General features: G+C 41.2%; 1 protein-coding gene across 1 annotated transcript in view; it reads left to right on the top strand.

Annotated features, from left to right (window-relative positions):
• Positions 1-7,077, top strand: part of LRIG3 (leucine rich repeats and immunoglobulin like domains 3) — a 201,159-nt gene extending 194,082 nt beyond the window's left edge. The window contains exon 19 of the mRNA XM_044088274.1: positions 6,346-7,077. Within this exon, the coding sequence (XP_043944209.1) occupies positions 6,346-6,590 (245 nt within the window). The 3' untranslated portion in view covers positions 6,591-7,077. The remainder of the gene's footprint in view (positions 1-6,345) is intronic.
• The last annotated feature ends 15,733 nt before the right edge of the window (positions 7,078-22,810 follow it).

Below are 22,810 nucleotides of genomic sequence, written 5' to 3'. Positions count from 1 at the left end.
TAGGATGTAAAGAGGACAGTAGGACACAATTAAGCCATGTTAAGAAGTCTGGCATGGGAGTTCTATTGATTGGTAATCTCTGTAAAAGTTAGTAGAACCTCTTTTTAGTAAGTTGTGATGTCTAGTGTTAATTAAATAGCACACACTTCTAAAATTTAGTTTTCTTTCAAGTTTTGAATGTATACGTGACGTAATCACTGTTCTGTGGAGTATAAATCAATTTCAGTACATTTGATTTACACAGTTTGAAATGTATCAGAAGAACTTAATGAATGATTGTGAGCGTCATCATTTTTCTTACACACTCAGAATTAAATCATTTTGATAACCAAGATTTGTTTAGTGAACATGGTACAACGCAGTTAGTTTGCATATATTGTGATAACTTGCAACTTTGTTGTCTAACAGTTTACCAGTTTAGTACTAGGGAACCAGTTTATATCACACCCTGTAAGCCATTATCTTCTGGTGACACTGTTTGGATTTCATATGCACAGTTCTTTTTACTCTAATTTGACATCAAGATGCCTGCATTCACTTGTCTTCCTAAAGTGTGAAATAAATGTTACTGTTTAGTCAGTGAGAGGAAGGGTTGGTACTGCAGAAGACTGTAGGTCAGACACCCTTAATGATGCAGAAAAATCATTTTTTGGGGAATATATCTCAGAATATCACAGTAATGCACAGACTAAGCCGCAAGCAGATACTGCCCTGTAAATTTTCGTCCTCTTGTCAAGGATCTGACATCCTGCACATTTTATACTGGACTATTACCCTTTGGTTTTCTGTCTCTAGGGGAGATGGTCAAAACTGAATCTTTTGTGTTAGAAAGTGAACATTCATTTCAGACTAGTGGGACAGATCCATGTCACTGACAAACTGAAGTCAGTTTTTCTGCATCTGCCACCTTCTACTGTGCAAATCCCAAAGAAGCATGTTTTTTTTTCTGTCAACAGTAGTTTTCAGCTTCAACTTGCAGAAAGACTTAAGATTGCTGTGCACACTGCAGTTGCAGTTATTCAGTTCATTAATGCTTACCCTTTTCAGCATAAATAGTTCATACAAAAAATGTGATTTATTAATACATGTATAAAAGCATAACAGTATGTTAACCTGTGAAATAGTATTAATACGTTAAGCAGGATTTGTGTTTTTACAGTGGGAGAGTTGTATTGTATGAACACTGATTACATACTTGTAATATGTAGAGTTTGCTGATTATGCTCCAACTTTGAGTGAAGAATAACCACATTACACTGATGTTTGTATGTAGGAACTAAGCTATAACGGGCTTATTACAACAATGTTCTTCTGATTGTCACTGTTGTAACAAAATAAACTTCCTGCTGCCACACTGGCACCGGTCACCACAGCACTGCCCTGGAAACTTTGAATGCTATAATGCATTTTATGCTGCCATACAATGACAGCCAGAAGCAATATACGGCTCTAGTCATCCAACAGTTATACAGCCTGTTAGACACTTTGCTGGCCACAAAAACTACAGCCAGAAGTGAAGTGCATCTGTAATAAAGTTTTTAAAAGTGCTTGACACTTCACTGTACAAGGCTTTTTTTTAAAAGTGCTTGACACTTCACTGTACAAGGTTTTTTTTTTAAAGTGCTATTGCATTGGGGAAGCTAAAACTCTGCCTGTATTACACAGAGTAATAATCAGGTTCATAGGTGGTTACTTAGCCATGTGTACCCAATATAGTACTAGAGACACCCAATGTAAAGGATCTTGCCTATACTCAAGATCTTAGCAGTGACTGCCCATATCTAGGAGGGTTATAGGGGAAATCTTTGGCAGGAATTTACAATTTTCCATCCAGTCATCCAGGCTACGCTTATACAGGGTCATAGAGAGGCTTTGTTTGATGTGAATTGGTAACCTATTCCAGAGGAGTGGTAACCCCTGAGAGACATGTCTCTCCAACAGGTCCTATTTATGTTGCATGCCAGGTTACAGTCCCAGGAGCAGGTGACCCTTGTCCCATTTTACTTGGGTATGTGCAGCATTTCCATTAGGTTTGTATCCAAGATTGCTGTGTAGGCCAGGCAAAAGTCCTGTCTAAGTATTCTGTACAGTACTGAGTACAGTGACAGTGACGTCAGTCTGTCAATACATGGCATGTGCAGGAGACCTTGAATTATCTTGGCTCGAAATCTCTGAGGTCTCTCAAGTTGCTGTAGGTGCCTGGTAAGGTGCATACTAAAAGGGAGCATTGTACTTGGGCCTGATGAGGGTCGAGTACAGGGGCGTTATGACCTCTCTCACTCTTGAGGCAATGCCTTTGCTAATGAGGTGTGTGACATAGAATGCCTTCCTTACCACAGTAGAAACATTGTGGTCAAAGTTTAAACTTGCATTCCCACATCTCTCACTACTGAGTTGTTACATAGGGTACTATTATTTATGTGATAGTCTGCAGGGATATCGTTTTTACCAAAGGGGATGATAATGCATTTTTTTACATTGAGTTTGAGTCCATGGCTTTGGCACCAGTCACTGGTTTGTGTAATTCCCTCCTGAAGTATACTGGCATAATTTAGAGATTTAATGATTGCACCTAATTTGCAGTCATCAGCAAACTTAGTCAGCCACAACCCCTCGGTTTTGGCTGAACGTCTGAGAAGTATATTCCAAATAATAGAGGGCCCAGCACTGACCCCTGTGGAACCCTACTGGTGACATATCTGCTGGTTGAGGTAAAGTCCCCAAGTTTGACTGAGTGTGATCTGTTGGTGAGCCAGTTAGCAACCCACCTGATGACATGAGGGTTGATATTCAACTTGGAGAATTTATCAATGATGCTCAAATGTGGGATTGTGTTAAAAGCCTTAGCTAAATCAGGGTAGGCTGTATGCACAGATTTACCTTAGTTTATGTCTCTGGCAATGTTTTCGAAGAAGTTTACCAGGTTTAACAGGCATGATCTGCCGTTGACAAAACCAAGCTGAGTCAGACCAAGGGTTTGGAAGTCCACCTGTGTCCTTATTTATAAGATCCATGATGATTTGCTCCATAGCCTTACAGATAAGGCTGGTTAAGCTTATGGATCTGTACTTCCCAGGGTCTGTTGCTATACCCCGTTTATGAAGGGGGATGGTGGTTGCTGTTTTCCATTCAGCAGGGAAAAAAACAGTACTCAGGCTGTGGTTGAAGAGAGTGCCTAATAGAGTTGCTAACTCATGTTCTAGACCATTTAAAATGCAATCTGAGATGCCATACATTCCCACAGAGGCTGTGTCTCTGCCCCTGGAGAGAGCATTATTGACTTGCTCTTTGGAGATGCAAGGTCGAGGAGATGTAGAGGGAATGCTTTGTGGAATGTTTGGAGGGGACAAGGGGTGAGATTTTTGCCAAACCTGTTAACAGGCATTGCCAATCATAACCACCTGATTGAGATATTTTGGCATCTATTTCTCTGAAATGAAGTCAGACATCAGGGGCCTTTGACCACATTTGCAGATGACTGCAAACTAGGCATGGACACTGAATCTGCTAAGGAGACCGACAACTTTCGAGAGAGCCTGATGCAGACAGACAACGGGTACCCTTGGAAAGATGGCCTCCACTAGAAATTACCACATTGATAATACATCCCTAAAAGTAGCCCTAGTAGTTAGATATCTGGGAATGCATGTTGACAGTAACCTGACCTTTGACCACCAGATGTCTGCTCTGGTGAGAAAGTTATTCTGTGCTGCACAACATATAAATAAGTGCATGGCATTCAGGTCCATGGAGGTCATTCTTCCACTATACTGTGCTCTCATCAGACCATTTGTTGAGTGCAGTGAGTCCTTGGGCATGTACCTGACCAAGCACTAGAAACAGTTTCAGATACTGCATAGGTTCCTCACAAAAGGAATACAAGAAGTAACCAATAAGTCCTATGCGGACAGTCTTGAATCAGTGTCCCTTTACTCAGTCTGTTACAGACTGCTACACAATGATCTATGTTTAGACTGCAAGGTATCCTGTGATACCACACTGATTCTTTGAGCTTGTGACATCTTTTGTCTTTAATTGTACCTGCAGCAAGTGAATGTGCGCAGCGATTGTCTTCATTATCTGGGACTACAGCATGGCACATAATAGTGCACGGTCTGTGTGAGGTTCAGAGGTGCAACTTAGCATTGCTAGAAGAAGCCTCAGCCTCTGGAAAACTTTCTGCCTTCCAGGAAACTTTTATTTTTAAAGCCAAGTAGCACCACTCTTCACCCTCAACTTCCATGACGTCTACCTGCAAATCCATCCAGTAAGAAACCGTCTGTCGTTAAAAAAAAAAAATAAAAAAATTGGGCTTTTTAAGATACAAATGAGACCTCTTGAAAATTCTTGAACTCTTCCCCACCCCACCACCACTACCACACATACAATTAGTAGTCAGTGTTGGTGGATCATCTAGTAAACCTTTGTCTGCTATAATGATAGGGTCTTCAGCATGTAGTTCCCCTGCAGATTAGGTAACACATTGGTTGCCAGTCATATCTCGCTTTCTTGTTAAGCACTCTCATGGATTCCCACTCATCAGCTATGATTTATTAGTGGCTGCCATTAAAAAGAGTTGAGGGTCATCCCCATCTATTACTGCTACCCCTGCCCCCTTAGTTTTAAGGTATTGGTGTCTCCCCCTTTGTTTGTAGCTAGAGCTTTTTTTGTGTTATACTGGCCCAAGTGTTGATTTATTTGCACAAGTTTCAACACTGGTCTTAAAGGCATTGGTCTTTTCTCATCCTTGTAAACTTCAGTCAACATTTTATATGCAGGCATCAATGCATCTGGCATTTGTCTGAGTGATGCTTTTTTTCTGTATGTCTGTCCTAAGATTATCAGCCAAACCACTGTTGTTTGGACAGATGCTCTCTGTTTGAAAAGCTTAGAGCTGCTAACAAATTCTGCAGCATCCTTACTCTGGAATCTATTGTTGCTGTTAGGAAAAGTATACTGTTTTCTTGTCCTGTACATTCTGGCTCCTTTATCTCTACTGCTACAACTTCACACCTTCAGGTCATCCCAGCCATCCTTATGTTAGCCACCTTTGTTCGTAAACTGATTTACTTTGATTATTGCATGCCACAATGTAACTTATTTAGTAAAATGTCTTCCTGTTACACTTTTAGAAGCTAGGATGTCAGGACACTTAGTCTTCTATATTCACCTTGTTTTTTTCTGTATCCTCCCATGAAACATTCCATAATATAGATACTGTACGTTGGAATGCTTTTCCAGTTTGGTAAAATGTTTATTTGAACTCCCTGCTGAAATTTCAGGCCAAGTCCTGGCATGCTGGAAAATAAAAGACCAAAAAATGCAGAAGAGCGAATAATGAACATCACTCTTCTTTTAAAGTACTGGAGAAAGATTCCTTTTTTTTTATCACGGTGGGCCTGAGGCAGGTGATGAAATGGGGGTGTGGACTCGACACTGTAGCTTAGGATATAGCTGAACATGGTTATTTTATGTTTTTTTTTTTCATTTTTTGATGTACTTTAGCAAAAAGAGGAGTGAGACAAGTGGGGTGTAGGAGAAGAGTTTTGCCTTTGCCAAGCATATTCCCATTTCATTCACTGGCAAAAAAGAACGGAATATAATAAAGTGGTACAGACTGAATGCTCCCTCTCTCCAGGGCACAAGCCTTCATTTCTGCCCCGAGGAGAACTCAGTCTGCACCACAACAACAATGGATCTCATAGTCTGGTCAATCTGGCAGATGTCCTCTGCGGTCAATTCCCATATGTATTAAAATGTTACTGTAACAGGGATCTTACTCAGACATCTGCCATTATGGTGAGTGTACTCACAAAACTGTAATTTCTCTTAGAACTGATTACATAAAGAGCATTGCCTTGTATATAGAGATGTTGAAGGTTCTATTGTATGAATTAGGCATGCTGTTGTACAAAATACACAATTTTTTTCTACTTAGAAGTTTTTAATTTCATTCATGTAGTAGGGCATTTTGTAATCTGATTTAATATTTTAGAGGGTCCATCTGTTTTAAGACATATCTGTATGGAGTTCATATGTGGTATTGGTAGTATTTTGAGGTTGGTTAAAGCTTGACTACAGGTTATATTTTAATAAAGAATCTAAAATCTTTTGAAACTTCTATCCTCCCCACCTTACCCCATGATCTAATTGCCTTAAACTGAGTTATTGTACCCGGATGGTATTATTTTGCCAGATATTAATGCTGTTATCTCTGTGTAGAACCTCGGGGTTTGTGAAGTATCCGTGTGAACTTCTTCATATAGCCCAAATGTATTTTAATTGGACTTGTGTATTATAAAGAGTAATCGTGCATAATATTGTTTTTTGTTTTCTTTGTAACAGGAACATTTGGAAAATCTTTATGGAAGTCACAGAAGAATCCATATTCTTCTTATTCTCCGTCACTAGCAAGCAAGCCAAACGTTGTGCATGATGGCTTGCATCGTTCCCTAGACTCTGATACTGATACAGATGACTCACAGTCAGTTAAAGTTGTTACTCAGCCTGAACCTGGGATTTGTACTTTTGAACAGACTTTTGATAACCATTGGACTCCATGTTTTACATCTCATGGCACTGATACGTAGCTGGACTTCAAGCCACAGAACTTTAAAACAAGGTGGGGGGGGGGGGCATTTCAACAAGCTACCTCGGAAATACTGATGCTGATCTTGGTTCAGGAAGATCACCTTTCATGCCATTTGGAAGACTTTCATCTTTTAAATGAACCCACGGTAAAATGAAAAACTTTTTTTTTTGTCAAAAGGAACAATTTTATACAAAGTAAGAATACATTAAAACTATATTTGCATATTTTAATTATTTTATAACATTTTATACAGATATCTTTTCTTGTAAAATATGTAAATAATGCCATGAATATTTTGCGTATTTTTATAATGTGAGAGATTGTATTATAAAAGGAATACAGTGATGATAAAAACACTATTCTGTTTATGGCTTTTAAGGATGCAAAATTAGGTGCTGTTTCAGGCATCTGGCATCTTGTTTGCACAGTTCCATTAATAAAAGTTTTTGCCTTGTGCAATATTGCACTTTGGTATTTAAAACAAAGTGTAGCATTTTTTTTGCTTGTCTGAAACATTAAGTAGGGGAAATGCATCATAAAAGGATTTGCCCTTTCTGTAAGGGATGTGACTCAAGCCAGCTGTTTGTGATTAAGTGAAACACAGAAAAATACTAGTTCACACTCCTAATATTCTTCAGGGTTCATGGGTCGTCCAGTCTGACTTTCCATTTCATCCTTTAGCCAGAAAAGTTAGCAGCATGTGGAATAATCCCTTCAGGGAATGTAACTTTCATGAAAGGATATTATGCGTGTGTGTTTCAAACTGATTAAACAGATGGTTAACATATCAAATACAGTCCTTCAGGAATTAATGCTGTCCCACTCCAACAAAATATTTTTCTTTTCTAGACAGTTAAGTTCCAAAGGAAAAGCTAGGGCTGAAGTCAGTAATCAGTGTAAAGAAGGCGGTCTTGATGCATGTATTTGATATAATGCTAAGACACATCCAGAGGCAGAGAGGAAAAAAATAATAAGGTAGACTGATGGGCACTACTGATAAAAGGAGGCTGTTTGTTTAGTTATTAAGTTGTAAAATGAAAATGTGCCTCTATACACTTCATTGATGGTCTTTTTCTTCCCATGGATGAAATACAGGAAACAACTACTGAATTGCGACCTTCATGATATATTGGAAAGGTTGTCATTTAGTCATCCAGCTGTCTGACCTTGTAATAGATGCATATAGCTAATTTACCCAACAGCCTTTGTGTGCGTAAGTGTGGAACTGCTCAGCATTTCTGAGCATGTATAGCGTTTGAAAGAATCCTTCCAGCCAAGCTTTCATATTAGGGGAATATTATTCAAAGCTCTTTCACACCAGCAGTTCTGTCCGTGTAGTAAAGGAAATTCCACAGTGTTTGACTCCAGGGAAAGAATAAATGAAGAGGTGAAGAGACGAGCCACAGTTGTTAGTATTTTCCAGAGGAGTCCAAATCTGCATTTGTACCAGTTACTAGTTTACTCATTCATTTCATTGTGGTACCCCTTTTCAGTTGCATCCTGGACCAAGAAGCACCAACAGAGGAACAGAATGTGTCCTGTAAGCAAGTAGTGTATATAATGGTACATGATGCTAGTATTTTAGAGTATAGCAATAACCCATGGCTGGGTGTGGGTAATGCTGGATTTACCCACGGTTGGTGTGGTTGAAGCCATCATGACTAAGCAAAGCTAATCATGGGTAAATACAGCATTACCCACACCAAGCTGTGGGTTATTGCTATTATACAATGACATTATTTAAGAAAGAAATTAGCTACTTTTCTTAAATAATGTCTTTGTATAACAGAGCCTGATGTTCTTCCACTTTGTTTCCGGATTCTGTCCTTTGGTGATGTATTGCACGTTCCCATGTTTACACAGTACATCAGTGCTTTAGAAAGCAAGTAGTGGAGAAAGGAAGCTCTCTGTTGGTATATTTTGTTTTTAAAAGAAGAAAAAAAAAATGTAACCTGGACAGTTTAGCGGTACGAGAGAGACAGGGGATAATACAAGGAAAATTAGGTATGTTTCTTTAGTTTTGCAGAACGTACCTGAGTTTCCTTTTATTTTTTCTGCTCCTGTACATACCTCTCGAGCTTTTATTTCAAAAAATGTAGACAAGGCATAAGTACAGGAAGGGATTGATTGTTAATGTTGATCTCATAAACTTAGAAGTCTGTGAAAATAATTGTGCATTGTCTGAAGTAAGAAAAGTCTGAAAGTGAAATGTGTCATTATTTAGTGACACTGTTCCTCAGTGATTTGTTGGAAAACCACAAATGTTATGAGGAATGAAGTCACTAAATAATGACAAACTTTTCAGACTTTCTTTCCTCCAGACTAATGCCGGTCTACCATTAAGGTTGCCAGCTTTCTTTGTGGCTAAAACCGGACTAAGGTCACGCCCCTCGCATCACCCATAACTCCACCCACTCCCACCCCCTCTCCCATCCATGATCCGCCCATTTTACGACATCACTGTGACATCAGATGATGGGAACGCCCTCTTTTTCTGTTCCAGATGCCTGTTTTCAGCCGATTTACTATGCTTTTCTGTAAAAAAGGATAGTAAATCAGCCAATTTAACAAACACTGAGTCTGTTTCCTTTTTAATATTGCAGTTTGTACTGTTATACAGTGTTTTCCTGACTACCAGAGAATTGATTTGATTTGTGGATACTAGTCCAGAAAAAAAACAGATGGGTGGCAACAGGGATGATTTCCAATTTCCCACCTATTGGTCAAAGTTATGCTTAAGCTAGGGATGGACTCTGCTTCACATGGGTGGGAAGCTTGTTCCAGTGTATGGGGACCCCCTGAGACACATTTGTGTCTCATCAACATAGCCTGTTTATGTCACAAGGAAAATTTAAATCCTTGGATCTAATGGCTCTGATACTGTTCATTTTGTGGATGTCCAAAAGGTCAATCAGTTTAGGTGGGGGGGTTAGTTCGTTCTGTAGTTCGTGCAAGACGCAGCCTGGGACTAGCCCTAATAACGTGTGAGTGTGACAAATTGGCAAAGTGTAGAACACTTACTAATGACTTGCTAACAACTTCCACTAGGAAGTCATATGATATGATGGCTAAAATATGCTGATTTTACTTATAAAATGGATACTTTAATGAATTAATATGATTTACTTCTATTTACCCATGGCTAGTGGGGCTAGTAGAAATTAAAAAATTCCTAACATTGAATGTGTGACAGACCCTTTCAATGTGGAACTTTGAGGAACATGCACTTTTTAAGACCCCAAATGAGGTACGTTCCTCGTAATGAGGTACAAACACACACACACTTGAGAACAATGCCATAAAGGATTGTCTTGTCTGTCGACCGTCACCTCCGTCAATAAATACCAGTCGGCCCAGGCTAGCTGCCAGCCTGCCCGGCCCCGCCGTGCCACTCCTGAACAGTCATGATGAATGAATTACAAAAAATGAGAGAGTAATACAACACTATAGAAGAAGTAGAAGTAATAATAGTATTACGTTTATATATATTTTATCGTAAGGTGACAGAAGTGCATATTAAACTTGTCTCAATCAGTGTTAAATAACTTTTTTAATTGCTTGCTACCCATTACTCTTTCATTTACGATGTTGTAGTATATTTCTTACGTAATTGCAATGCTAACTGCTAAGTCCTCGCCTGGCTGACCTAGGCTATCTCTGTTTAACTATTTCTACGCCATAGATGAAGTTTAGTACAGTGACACACTGACATACACCCCCTTGCCTCTCTTGTCTTGCTCTCTTCACGGAGGAGGGAGCTGGCTGCTTGCTTAGGCTTAGCCAAACTTAAAATTCGTGCGCAATTTGATTTCCACACGGTGGTGCTGCTGTCACTGTCAGCTGTTGTAATAACTAAGCACGTACGCACGCATGTTGATGATTCCAGCCATCCCAAGAACCGGCTACTCCCCTCCATTCTAACCTTAGTTATCACCACCATAGTGAAGACGTTGTTTGTTTTATTTTACTTTTACTTGATTCTGAGACTGTCATGATCATCTGTGTGGTGTGCTGTAAAGTACTTGTGTAAATCGTAAATGCTCAGCTAAAAATTGAAACATCTTGTTGTGCCATCCCATCCCTGCTTCCACCACCGCTTCATCATCAACTATTGCAAAGTGACTGACATCACACAGTGATCATGTCGGAGAGGAGACAGTGTAAATGTGTAATCGCTTTTATAATTAGGAGGAGAAGGGTTCAGCGAAATAACTTTCTTTCTGTTAGCTTCCCGTATATTTTACATTTGAAGTGAGGAAGAACTCTGTTAGGCATGGATTATGGTCACTCACTGACACTGAATGACAGGTGTTATATAATAGCAAAAATACCCACAGTGACAGGAGGGGTAAATTAAAAGTAAAGCTCCACGCCACCAGCAGTCAGATTCATTTAGCCAGAGACTGTCAGACTGAGTGTGCAAGAAGTCTTGTGAGTTGTTTTTGTGACGAGAGGGTAAAGTGAAGGCATGATTGTTGCAACAACAGTTACTTAACTTAAGTCAGCAATTGACGTGATGAGAGCCACGAAGGCAAGAAATTCTAGGTTAATTCGTATTATCACCAGTACCAGAACGGCTGCATATGCAGCCGTTCTGGTGCTGGTAATATGAATTAAACTAGAATTTCTTGCCTTAGTGGCTCTCGTCAGTTGCTGACTTAAGTAGAGTAACTTGTTGTTTGCAATCATGGGTGGCATTGTGTGCAGTGCAGCTGGCAGCTGCCTGTAAGTAAAAGTGGAAGGCGCTTGCATCGCAAACCCGGACTTCACAGAGTCCTGTTTTGATTATATTTTTTAACTGGACTCTTTGTCGGAAAACTGGACAGCTGGCAACCCTATCTACCATATACCAATAGAAGAAAAAATCTGACTCCTCAATTGTACTTTAGCAACTAAATTACTATATACTCGATTTACAATGGACATTCTGGTTGGGCTGTCCAATCAGCATGCTCGGTTTTGAATATTAATGGCCAGTCATTGTATAATATAGTACAGTATAGGGAGGTGAACAGGAAGAGCATGCCTGATGCAGACATTACCAGCATGACAGACATATACATACAAGACAGTCAGCTTGTACATGTGGCCTGTAGTAGCACATGTGTAACACGATATGGGCAATTTGTTTATGGCTAGGTATTATCAAACCTGTCAGGCTGAGTCCTTTTGGTTCAAAATGATTTATGCAAAGCATTTGAATCAAATTCCGTCGTAAGTAAATATGGTCGCTTTAGTACCACTGCATCAGTGACTTTATGTTTAGAGATGGGGCTGGGACTGAGGTCTTGTTTACCATCCTGATGAGTTTTAGGGTTAGGTTTAGGGACAGAATTAAGAGGGGTACTGTGTCTTGCTTGTGAGGCATGGGAGTGCTTTCACTTGCATAAGAAATACTGAGGATAATTCTGTTTATTGTTGTGTTTGTACATTTTTAGTGAATTTATCTTTCTTTGACTCTTTGAATTTGACTAAATTGGTTAAATGAGCTTCTTTGAAATAGTTGTCCCAGGATCTATTGTCTCAAGTGGTTCAGTGTTAGTATGAGCTGCTATATAAATGAAGGGTACAGAAACACAACAGTTAAAAGTAAGTAAAGCAATAACCAAAATGATCAAAATAAGCACCTGCTGTTAAAATCATCATGTACTATATTCCAGGATTGGGAGTTATGAAGCATATTTAAAGCTACATGCTTAATCAGCCCAAAACTTAGTAGAGACAAATCTGTGAGAATAATTTAAAGGCATGTCTGGTAGTTTAATATGTATATATATATATATATATATATATATATATATGTATATATATTATAAGACGTTATTTATAAAATGAATGTTGCAAAAAGTATTTTAATCCATTGCAGAAAGTATATTACAGCATGAGGTATTTGAATGATACAGGTGTGGAGTTTTAGTTTTGGCCTTTGTCTTTCCACTACAGTCCATTTTGTTCTCATCTTCAACCTCAAAACTATAAAGTCTTACTATAGTGTAGTGTTGCAGTCACTGTTTTCAGTGTTTAAATTAAACACAGGTGCCATAACCCCAGAACAGTTTGAAAGTCATTTAACCAGACATTGCTCACAGGTCACCCCTGAAAAAGGACAATGTTTCCAGTATGCCTATGTGGTTAACAAATGTCCTACTTCCGCACAAGTTCAGGACACAACACATAAACCCACGTATGTGTAGGTACTCACTAGAAGCCTACCAAAAGATCAGAGACCTCCCAAGTGTGAATTGTCTGCACACACCTCAGCATGTATAGATATCATTGCACATAACAAAACACATATCAATGTCTCACCAAATAAGCCCCTAAGGCAAAATGCTTCAAAACCTAATGTACTGGTCATAGGAGGCTCCATAGTGAGACACACAAATGTCCCCCTCACCAGTGTGGACACGGAGAAGGTCACAGTTAGCTGCCTATCGGGTGTCAGGGTCCGTCAGATCACGCATGCACTCAGGTCGCTCAACAACATGAACCGTTATGACTCTGTCACAGTCCATGTTGGCATGAATGACTTGAGATGTACCTCCCTGGACTATATGAAGAGAGACATAACTGAACTCTAGGATTATGTGTCCTAGGCAGGTATGACCCTAGCCTTAAACAGCATTCTATCTTCACCCAGGATGATACCACAATATAAAAAAAAATGATTAACTTTAACAGTTGGTTTAGCTTTTGGTGTCATTTCAGGGGGATCCAGTATTTGTCAGTTTGGGAATACATTGTCAACAGACCACGGTGCTTTGCCAGAGATGGTCTGCACCTGTCTCCCCTAGGCTTTCGGATACCAGCTATGGTGCTTACCCCCCCCCCCCATAGTGTCTTTTTAGGCATTGTCAAAACGACATTTCCCTCATAGCAAAATCCACTTGAGACAAACTCAAGGTTCTGCTGCTTAATACTAGGAGTCTAAACATGAAACTGCATGATTGGAAGCACTCCTCACTTTGGAAGATGTTGATGTCTGTGAAGTTACTGAAGCATGGCTCAGGGCCGCAAAGAACACCCCAGCTGTGCAAGGCTACAATGCTTTCCACATGTTTAGACCTCAGAATGAGCACGAAAGAACCAAAGGTAGAGGTTTCTCCATCTTCATTAAAGCCAAGTACATTCCCATATTGGTCAAACAGTATGACTCTCTCAAACTACTCCATGCTCAGTTAACCATAGGCAAAACACCCTACTACATCATTGCTAGCTATAGGTCCACCTCAGTAAACCAATAGAAGCACAATGTCTACCTAGACTTACTGGACTCACTTGCCATACAACCCAACACTTTAGTCATGGGAGATTTCAATTATCCCTCCATCGAGTGGGTAACATACACGAGCTCAAACATGCTCACCCAGAGGTTCCCGGACTTTGTCGATGCAAATGCTCTGGAACATGTAGTCTGCACCCACACAAGGGTTTCTAATGTCCTTGACATAGTAATCACTAACATGGATGGTCACTGCCCTCCCTAGTAAGGCTGGACCATAAATCAATCTCATTCGAAGTAGCTATTGGACCCCACATCCCCAAAGGAGCATAAAAGCTAAGGAACTTCTCTAAAGCAAATTACAGCCTACTAAGTGATGGTATAAAAAGTTTTATACCCCCTGCAATCACAGGCAATCATGATTCCTATGCAGAGATGTACACAAATGTCCTATGTAATCATCTTAGCAACTGTATAGACTCGGCTATACCCGACCGGATTAAAACCAGGCCCTCCCAAAAAAATAAGCCACCTTGGTGAGCATCTAGTATAAACAGATTGTATAACAAAAGAAACTGATGTCCAAGAGGACAAATTCCCTCCACAGATTAAATAAGCAAATCAGAAGTATTGTAAATTCCTCTAAAGCGAATTATGAAGTTAAAATAGCATCCCTAGCTAAGGACAGTCATAATATATTCTTTAACTATGTCCACAATCTAAAAAAAAGAGTGCCCAGCTGTGTGCCGAATTGGTAGAAGATGGTACCACTCAACACGGAGAAAATTGGCAACCTGCTAACTGGCCGGTTTGGTGCAAACCTCACCCGCCTATCACCCAAAGCATACCTGACACCAGTTCTCTATGTATCTGTAGAGATCTAGTCATATCTGTGCTCTCCAAGGCCAAAAACACTAACTCAGTGGGACCAGATAACATCCCAGGTTGCTTACTAAGCAATCTAAACCAAGACCTAGCTGGCCCACTTGTAGTTTTCTTTAACCATAGCCTGAGAAATGGCTTTGTACCTGCAGACTGGAGAACAGCAACAGCAATCCCATTGCATAAAGGGGGGCTATCAACCAACCATGGGAACTATTGACCCATAAGTCTAACCAGCCTCATCTGCAAGGCCATGGAAAGGATCATTATGGACCTTATCAGCAAGGACATAGGTGACCTTCAAACTCTAGACCCAGTCCAGTCTGGCTTTGTTAAGGGTAGATCATTTTCATTGAACCTGGTAGACTTTGAGAAAGTCACCAAAGCCCGGGATGAAGGTAAGACTGTGCGTACCATCTATCTGGACCTAGCTAAAGCCTTTGACACAATCCCCCACTTTGGTATCATTGAAAAACTCTCCCAGCTAGGTGTTGACCCTTACATCACTAGATGGGTAGCTAATTGGCTCACTAACAGAACACATATTGTCAAAGTTGATGATTTCCATCTCTGCCAGTAGACCTGTCACCAGTGACATACCACAAGGATCTATACTGGGCACTTTACTATTTGGAATATATTTCTTGGAAGTCCAGGCTAAAGTAGACAGTCTTTGGCTTACTAAGTTCGCTGATGATTGTAAACTAGGCACAATTACTGAATCCCCCAGCAATGTTATATTACAGGAGGGGCTAACATAAACAAATGACTGGTGCCAAAGTCACGGTCTAAAACTAAATGCAAAAAAGTGCACTATTATCCCATTTGGCAAAGCAGAATTCCCCACTTATTACAATATTGACAGCACACTTTTAAGTTCAAACTCTGTGGTGCGAGATCTAGGAACACAGGTCGACAGCAATCTGAACTTTGACAACCAAGTTTCCACAGTGGTAAGGAAAGCCTTCTGCATTGTGCATCTCATAAGTAAAGGCATCGCATCCAGGTCTAAGAATATTATAACCCCAATTTACTCGACCCTAATCAGACCATTAATAGAGTATAATGCTCCTTTCTCCATGTATCTCACCAGGCAGCTGCAGCAACTAGAGAGATCACAGAGGTTTCTTGCTATGAAGATACAGGGCTTCCAATACATGACCTACGTGAATAGACTCAAAGCCCTGTTACTGTACACTGTATCACATAGTCTACTGAAAAACAACTTGTGCCTGGCCTACAGGGCAATCTCTGAACCTGATCTGATAGAAATGCTGCAAATCCACCAATCAAATGGCACTAGAGTAACTCGCTCTAGGGATCTCATAGATGCCAGTGGCATTAACTGAACATGCTGGAGAAACAGATGTTCATCGTGTCTCACTGTTGCAGTCATTACTCTTGGGTTATCCTGCTGGCAGGCTACCCTCAGTCGGCCAGAATTCCAAAGTGTAGGTCCGGCGTTGGCTGCTGTCGCCTCTTCCCTGATGTCAGTGCACCAGGGATATAAAAGATGCAGCCGACGCCATTTTCTTCAGTCTTTCTTGCCACGCGGTGTCCGAAGCAAAAGCAGTTTGCAAGTGCCGGTCGGCTGACTCCTGAGATTTTCAAATCAGAATTTCAGAACCGAAGTCTTCATTAAAGCTGAGTACCCCATTGGGGAAACTTTTTTTCTTGCTCCAGACCGATGTCAGAAAAAGTTAACAATTGTATTTCTTGTGGGAAGCAAATACCTCATAAGGATTTTCACTGTTACTGTATTCCTTGCCTAGGCCATGATCACAACATTGCTAGCTATCGGTTTTGTGCTAGATGTAACCAACACACTATCAAGCATCGGTTCGATTTTGCATTTCATTACTTTGGTCGAAGATTTAATTATATAATGCCGTCGGAACAGCCGACAACCGGAGTTTACAAAAAACGCAAGGATAAGGACAAGGATAGGCATCCTAGGTCCAAAACCGACGACAAAGCCTCTTCTAGGCCAGTCGCCGGTTCTCAGTGAGGCACTTTCGCAGCCCCTGGCACCCGCTACCTCAGAGCCACAGGCCGCTACCGACTCCCACGTGGAGCTGACTGGGCCTCTGGAAACTCAAGGTACTGGACACTTGGAAATCACTCCCTCAGATGGGTTCGGACCGCTGAGCAGGCATCGGCTTCTGAGGGTGTCTTCAGACATACACAACTATATATTAAGCCATCTTCAGCTTCAAAGACTAAAGCAGCTCTAAAGACAAAGAACCAAGTACAGCATTCTCCTACTCAGACTTCCATGCCTAAAAAAACAGATGCTTCAAAATGGCCGAAGACCTAATTACTTTGATCAGGGGCTCCCATCCCCCTCCTGATAAGAGGCCTAGGCAAGAGACAGAGTATGATTCTTCTGATCAGGTATCTATTTCCTCTGATTCCTGTTCTGAACAGGATTACTCCATGCTTCCCTATGAGGATTCTGATGCTGAAGAATCCATTCCTTCAGCCTCTCCTCCTGAGGACTATTCTTTTGGGGAAAGACTGCATACTATGAGCGAGCATTTCCACTGAGAGAGCCAAGATTATTCTGAATCTAAGAAAAGGCTCAGAGACTTTCTGCTTCTTCCTCAGCACAGACCCCTTGCTATTCCACCTATTCTAGACATTGTAGATGATGTATTTTCAGATTCCGGTCTGTCCCCTGACTCTTTACCCCCTGCACCTGCCAAGCCAGACAGATACTACAGGGTCCCGGATTCTCATAAATTCTTATATAAAAACCCCGCTGCTGATCCAAAAACTATTATCTCAGGGTCCCAAGGGGGTTAAAGCTTCCACTGCAAAAAACCCTATCCCCTCTGATAGGGATTCTAGGGCTCTAGACAGATGGGGAAAAAATTTTACACTTCTGCCACTCTGGCTGCAAGGGATTTAAATTGTCAATTTCATATGCTTAAATATCAGCAATATTTAATGTCACTACTTAAACAGAAAATGTTGACAAATACTGAATGCTCAGAGAACAAGGAATTGCAAGATTTATTGTATGCAACTGAACAAGTGGGAAAGCATACTTTGCAATGTGGTTATGATTCAGTAGAGGCCTCTTGCAGGGCCGCTGTTACAGGTTCTGTTATTAGAAGGCATGGTTAGTTAAAGGAACACAATCTACCTGATCATGTTAAAGCAAAATTATTAGATGCACCATTACAGCATGATACTTTGTTTGGTACTAAAGCAGAAGAGGTGTTGAAAAAATGGAGGATAAAGCAAAATCCATGCAGACAGTCACGGATTTCTTACAGGTACAGCCACCCAGGTTTAGCAGGAACTGGCCTTCTAAAAATTGGTCCTTTCCAGTCTCAGACAGACCACAAAGAGGCAGATACAGGCATCCTAGAGGCAGATCTCAGCCCCAAGGCTTATACAGGCCTAAACAATGGGGTGCTCCTACTTCCAAAAGCAGAGAAGACAACTCACAACCTTACAGGAAACAGTCCCAGTGACTTTCCTCTACCAGTTCCAAGCAGTTTTCTTTTGACAGCCCCCTTAGGGGGAAAACTAGAACTTTTTTCATCAAATTGTCAAAGGGTTACCCAAGACAAATGGGTCCTGAACATAGTGTCCCAAGGCTACAGGTTCCATTTTCACACTCTACCAAGGTCAAAGGGCATGCCAGACCTGCCACACAATCAATGGGCAGAGGCACAAAAACAAATTACAGCCCTCATGAACATGAAGGCCGTTCAGCAAGTACCACAACAAGAGCAGGGGCAAGGATTTTACTCTAGACTTTTCCTAGTACCCAGGAAGGACAACACCTGGAGACCAATTCTGGACCTGTTTATACTAAATACTTTTCTGGAAGTTCCAAAATTCAAGATGTTGACTCTACAGCAGCTACTGCCCATGCTGGGCAAGAGGGCTTGGCTCGTAACTTTGGACCTAAAAGAGGCATACCTGCATGTCCCAATCAGACAATCTTGCAGAAGATACCTCAGATTCATAGCTGGCTCAATGCATTACCAATACTCTGCACTGCCCTTTGGCTTATCTACTGCGCCCAGGGTCTTTACAAAATGCTTGGCACCAGTAATTGCGTTTTGCAGACAAAAAGAAATTCAGGTATATCCCTACTTGGACGACTGCCTAATTCAAGCAGAGAACAAAGACACTTCTAAAGCATCTGGCATGTGTAAAAAGAATACTAATTGGCCTAGGGTACACAGTAAACGAAAAGAGATCATACCTAGTGCCCTCTCAAGAGATAATATTCATGGGTGTAAGCTTAAATACAACTGCCCAGATGGCTTATCTCACTCCAGACAAGCAAAAACAACTGACTACTTACTTCAAGAAATTGGCAACAAAAACCCACTTATCTGCAAGGAAAATCCTGCAGGCCTTTGGTTTCATGGCATCCTGCATTCTACTAATTCCATTTGCCAGACTGCATATGAGAAAACTACAATGGTATCTGAAAAGTGTTTGGACTCAGCATTGCCACAGCCTGGAGACAGTAATTGCACTCATTCCCTGCCTAAAACAGGAGTTTCGATGGTGGGCAGAAGCCTGTCACCACAACAAGGGTCTGCCATTCAGTTTGCCCACAGCCAGACAGACACTGACAATGGATGCATCAGATTATGCCTGGGGGGCCTATATGGAAGGAAAATGTATTCAGGTCACATGGCCTGCAAACCAGATGCATTTTCACATCAATCAAAAAGAGATGCTAGCTGTTCAAAATGCCCTGACAGCTTTCAAGGACCTGCTTCATCCAGGACAGTTACTGATAAAGACAGACATCACTACCGTCATGTGGTACATAAACAAGCAGGGAGGTACACATTCCTACCCCCTCTGTAGACAAGCAATGACCTTATGGGACACAGCATTGGCTTTTCAAGTTCACCTGCAAGCACAATTCCTGCTAGGAAAAACAAATACTCTGGCAGATGAACTCAGCAGAAACCTCATGGATCCCCACGAATGGAAACTGGATCCACAAGTCTTCAACATGATAATAAGGAAATGGGGATGCCCAGGCATAGATCTATTTGCCTCCCCTCACAACTGTCAATTGCAGAGATTTTGCACAAGGATTTATCACAAGCAAGCATGGAAAGTGGACGCCCTGTCATTCAGCTGGAAAAATCTAACAGTACATGCTTTTCCCCCACTGCCTCTCCTTCCCAGAGTACTCCTAAAGGTCAGACAAGAGAAGCCAAAAATGATTCTGATTGCACCAGACTGGCCATGCCAGCACTGGTACCCAATCCTAAAGAACTTGTCTCAAGGTCCAGCATGGATATTGCCTCAAACTTCTCACTTGCTGACCCAAAAAAACAATCAGATCCTGCACAGCCAACTCAGGACCTTAAATCTGGCAGCATAGCAAATAATGTAGCCATTCTGAACACCCCTCATTCAAAAGCTGTTATGGATGTTATCTTGGAGGCCAGGAGGCCCAGTACCAGAAAATCTTATGCAGGAAAATGGAAGAGATTCTGTGCTTGGAACCAGGAACAAGGCATTGACACGTCTGTACCAAATATTCCTCAGATTTTAGAATACCTAACTGAGATGCTGAACAAAGGCCTTTCTTTCTCATCAATTAAGATTCATGCCTCTGCCATTTCAGCACATTACAATACGGAACCACCTATCTTTTCTCATCCTTTAATAAGGCAGTACCTCAGAGGGGCCAAAAACATTAGGCCTCCAAGGAGAGCACCAAGGCGTGTGACCTCAATTATGTTTTGGAAAAACTCACACTGCCTCCTTTCAAGCCAGCATCAACAGCAGATATAAAATTCTTATCCTGGAAAACAGCTGTGTTCCTAGCCATAACCTCTGCAAGGCGAGTCTCTGAGTTACAAGCAGTCATGGCTGTGGAACCTTTCATCATTTTTCATCCAGACAGGGTTTCTCTGAGGACAAACCCTACATTTATGCCTAAAGTGGTGTCCAGTGTGGCCCTCAACCAAACCATTCATGTGCCTACCTTTTACCCAAATCCACAGAACAAAGGTGAGAAAATTCTGCATTCTTTGGACAAACACAGGTAGTTGCGCTTCTACTTGGATAGAACTAAAGCTTTCAGAAAGACTGAGCAACTTTTAGAGTCATATGCTGCAGGATCACAAGGAAAGGCTATCTCCAAACAGACTGTTTCTAAATGGATAGGCCATTGCATCTGTTTCTGCTATTTTCAACATGGCAAATCAGTGCCTAAGGGCATTAGGCTTCATTCCACCAGAGCAGCAGCCACTTCAGCAGCCTTCCTCAGAGGAGTACCAACCAAAGAAATCTTAGAGGCTGCAACTTGGAGTTCAGTGCACACCTTTACAAAGCACTACCACTTGCGCCTCTTTACTCTAAGTCCAGAGCAGGCTTCGCCTCTGCAGTTCTGCAGGGCCACTTAGCCTCTCTTAATCCTATTTAGCCCAGCCACCCATCCTCAGCTTTGGGATTCTACCCAAGAGTAATGACTGCAACAGTGAAACACGATGAACATAGTGCAGTTGTGCACCTACCATAAATGTAGATGTTCGAGTGTATTCACTGTTGCAGTCCAGGTTACCCACCCACCATCCCCCTTCTCTTTGCTGGGACTTAATCTGCACTTCTCTATTCTATATAACCTTTTTGGTGTATTTGCTTGTAGATGAAGGAAATGTTATTTTTGTGCATGCATTTCTTATTGGCATATTTTTCAGCCTACCTATTTGGGGCACCTGACATCTGGGGCAAGAAAAACTGAAGAAAATGGTGTCAGCTGCATCTTTTATACCCCTGGAGCACTGACGTTAGGGAAGAGGCAACAGCAGCCAATGCCAGACCTAGACTTTGGAATTCTGGTTGACTGAGGGTAGACTGCCAGCAGGATAACCCAAGAGTAATGACTGCAACAATGAATACACTCGAACATCTACATTTATGGTAGGTACACAACTGTACTTTGTCTCCCAGAGATTGCAACTGCTCTGGAATAAACTTCCAATTCATTTGAAGCAGAGCTCCTCAATACCCTATTCAAGCACAACCTGGACAAATGGATGGTTGACCACAAATTCATTCTGGGGTGGCACCCATGTCCCTCGTGGACAGGGGTAGGAGATGCTAATCTGTAAAGTAGTCCGTCTAACCAGGGACAATTGGGGCAACCCAGGATTAGCATGGCTAGGCTTATAAAGGCTCTAGGACCGCTAGCCTAGTAACCTACTGTGAACCTATAAATAATTGCAAAGCAATGTGCCAGGTGTAAACACAAATTTAATTTGCAAAACCTTTCTTACCGGAGTGATAAAATAAATTGTGCCTAAGTGGAATGTTGAGTCTGTTTGGTTTTGAGGTTGAAGTAATGGAGGATAGGATTCATATAGCAGTTCTGAGAGCAAGTAGCTGAAATGGGAAGCTCTGTTTGCTTTCAGATCCTTCCAAATAGTAAAGTTAATTTCCAGGTACAGCCTGCACACTTCATAGGTAGAGAGAAATAGAAGTAATAATATATTGATTAATGGGTAGCAGTGAATGGTTTAGTATGACAGTAGTAAAACTCGCATTCTTTAAAATACCAATCCTGATAGTATAATACCGTAAGAATGCAATGCTAAATACCAAAGTATTAAGATACCAGACTTGCCCCCCCTTGCAGGACCCATGTTAGCATTTGTTCCTTAGGTCCCCACTGTCAGGAGATATTCAAGATTTGATATTCAAGATTTGTTAGACTTGTAAATGTCCATCAAACATTTAGGTGTTGCAGTAATGACATTTGAGACTTCAGTCACTGAAAACCCAGTGACTGGCCCAACTTACCTAACTTAACCAACGCTATGCTATAGAGGAATAATAACCTATCTATGGCCTAGATAACCTGGGTTCACTTAGCGACTCTGGTGTTGAGGGGAGTAGCCCTTGGGTGTAACACAAAGGAGGGGGAATCAAGGGGCCATAAACGAAAAACCCCTGGTAGAAGAAGTCAATGCCATGACCTGCCAGGAATCCCTTAGGTTCTATGCCAGCCGCACACTTAGGAAGAAGTTAGTCTGGGGTAGTAAGAGAGGAAGTAGACTCTGAAATCTAGTCTCGGTATGAATAAATCTAAAGGGAAATCCCCCAAAAATTACAGA

The sequence above is a fragment of the Protopterus annectens genome, chromosome 11.part0, assembly GCF_019279795.1.
Source record: "Protopterus annectens isolate FY-2018-M chromosome 11.part0, PAN1.0, whole genome shotgun sequence".
NCBI classification, from domain to species: Eukaryota; Metazoa; Chordata; order Ceratodontiformes; family Protopteridae; genus Protopterus; species Protopterus annectens.
Note: the sequence above shows the minus strand (reverse complement) of the source record. Positions and strands in the feature narration are given on the sequence as shown.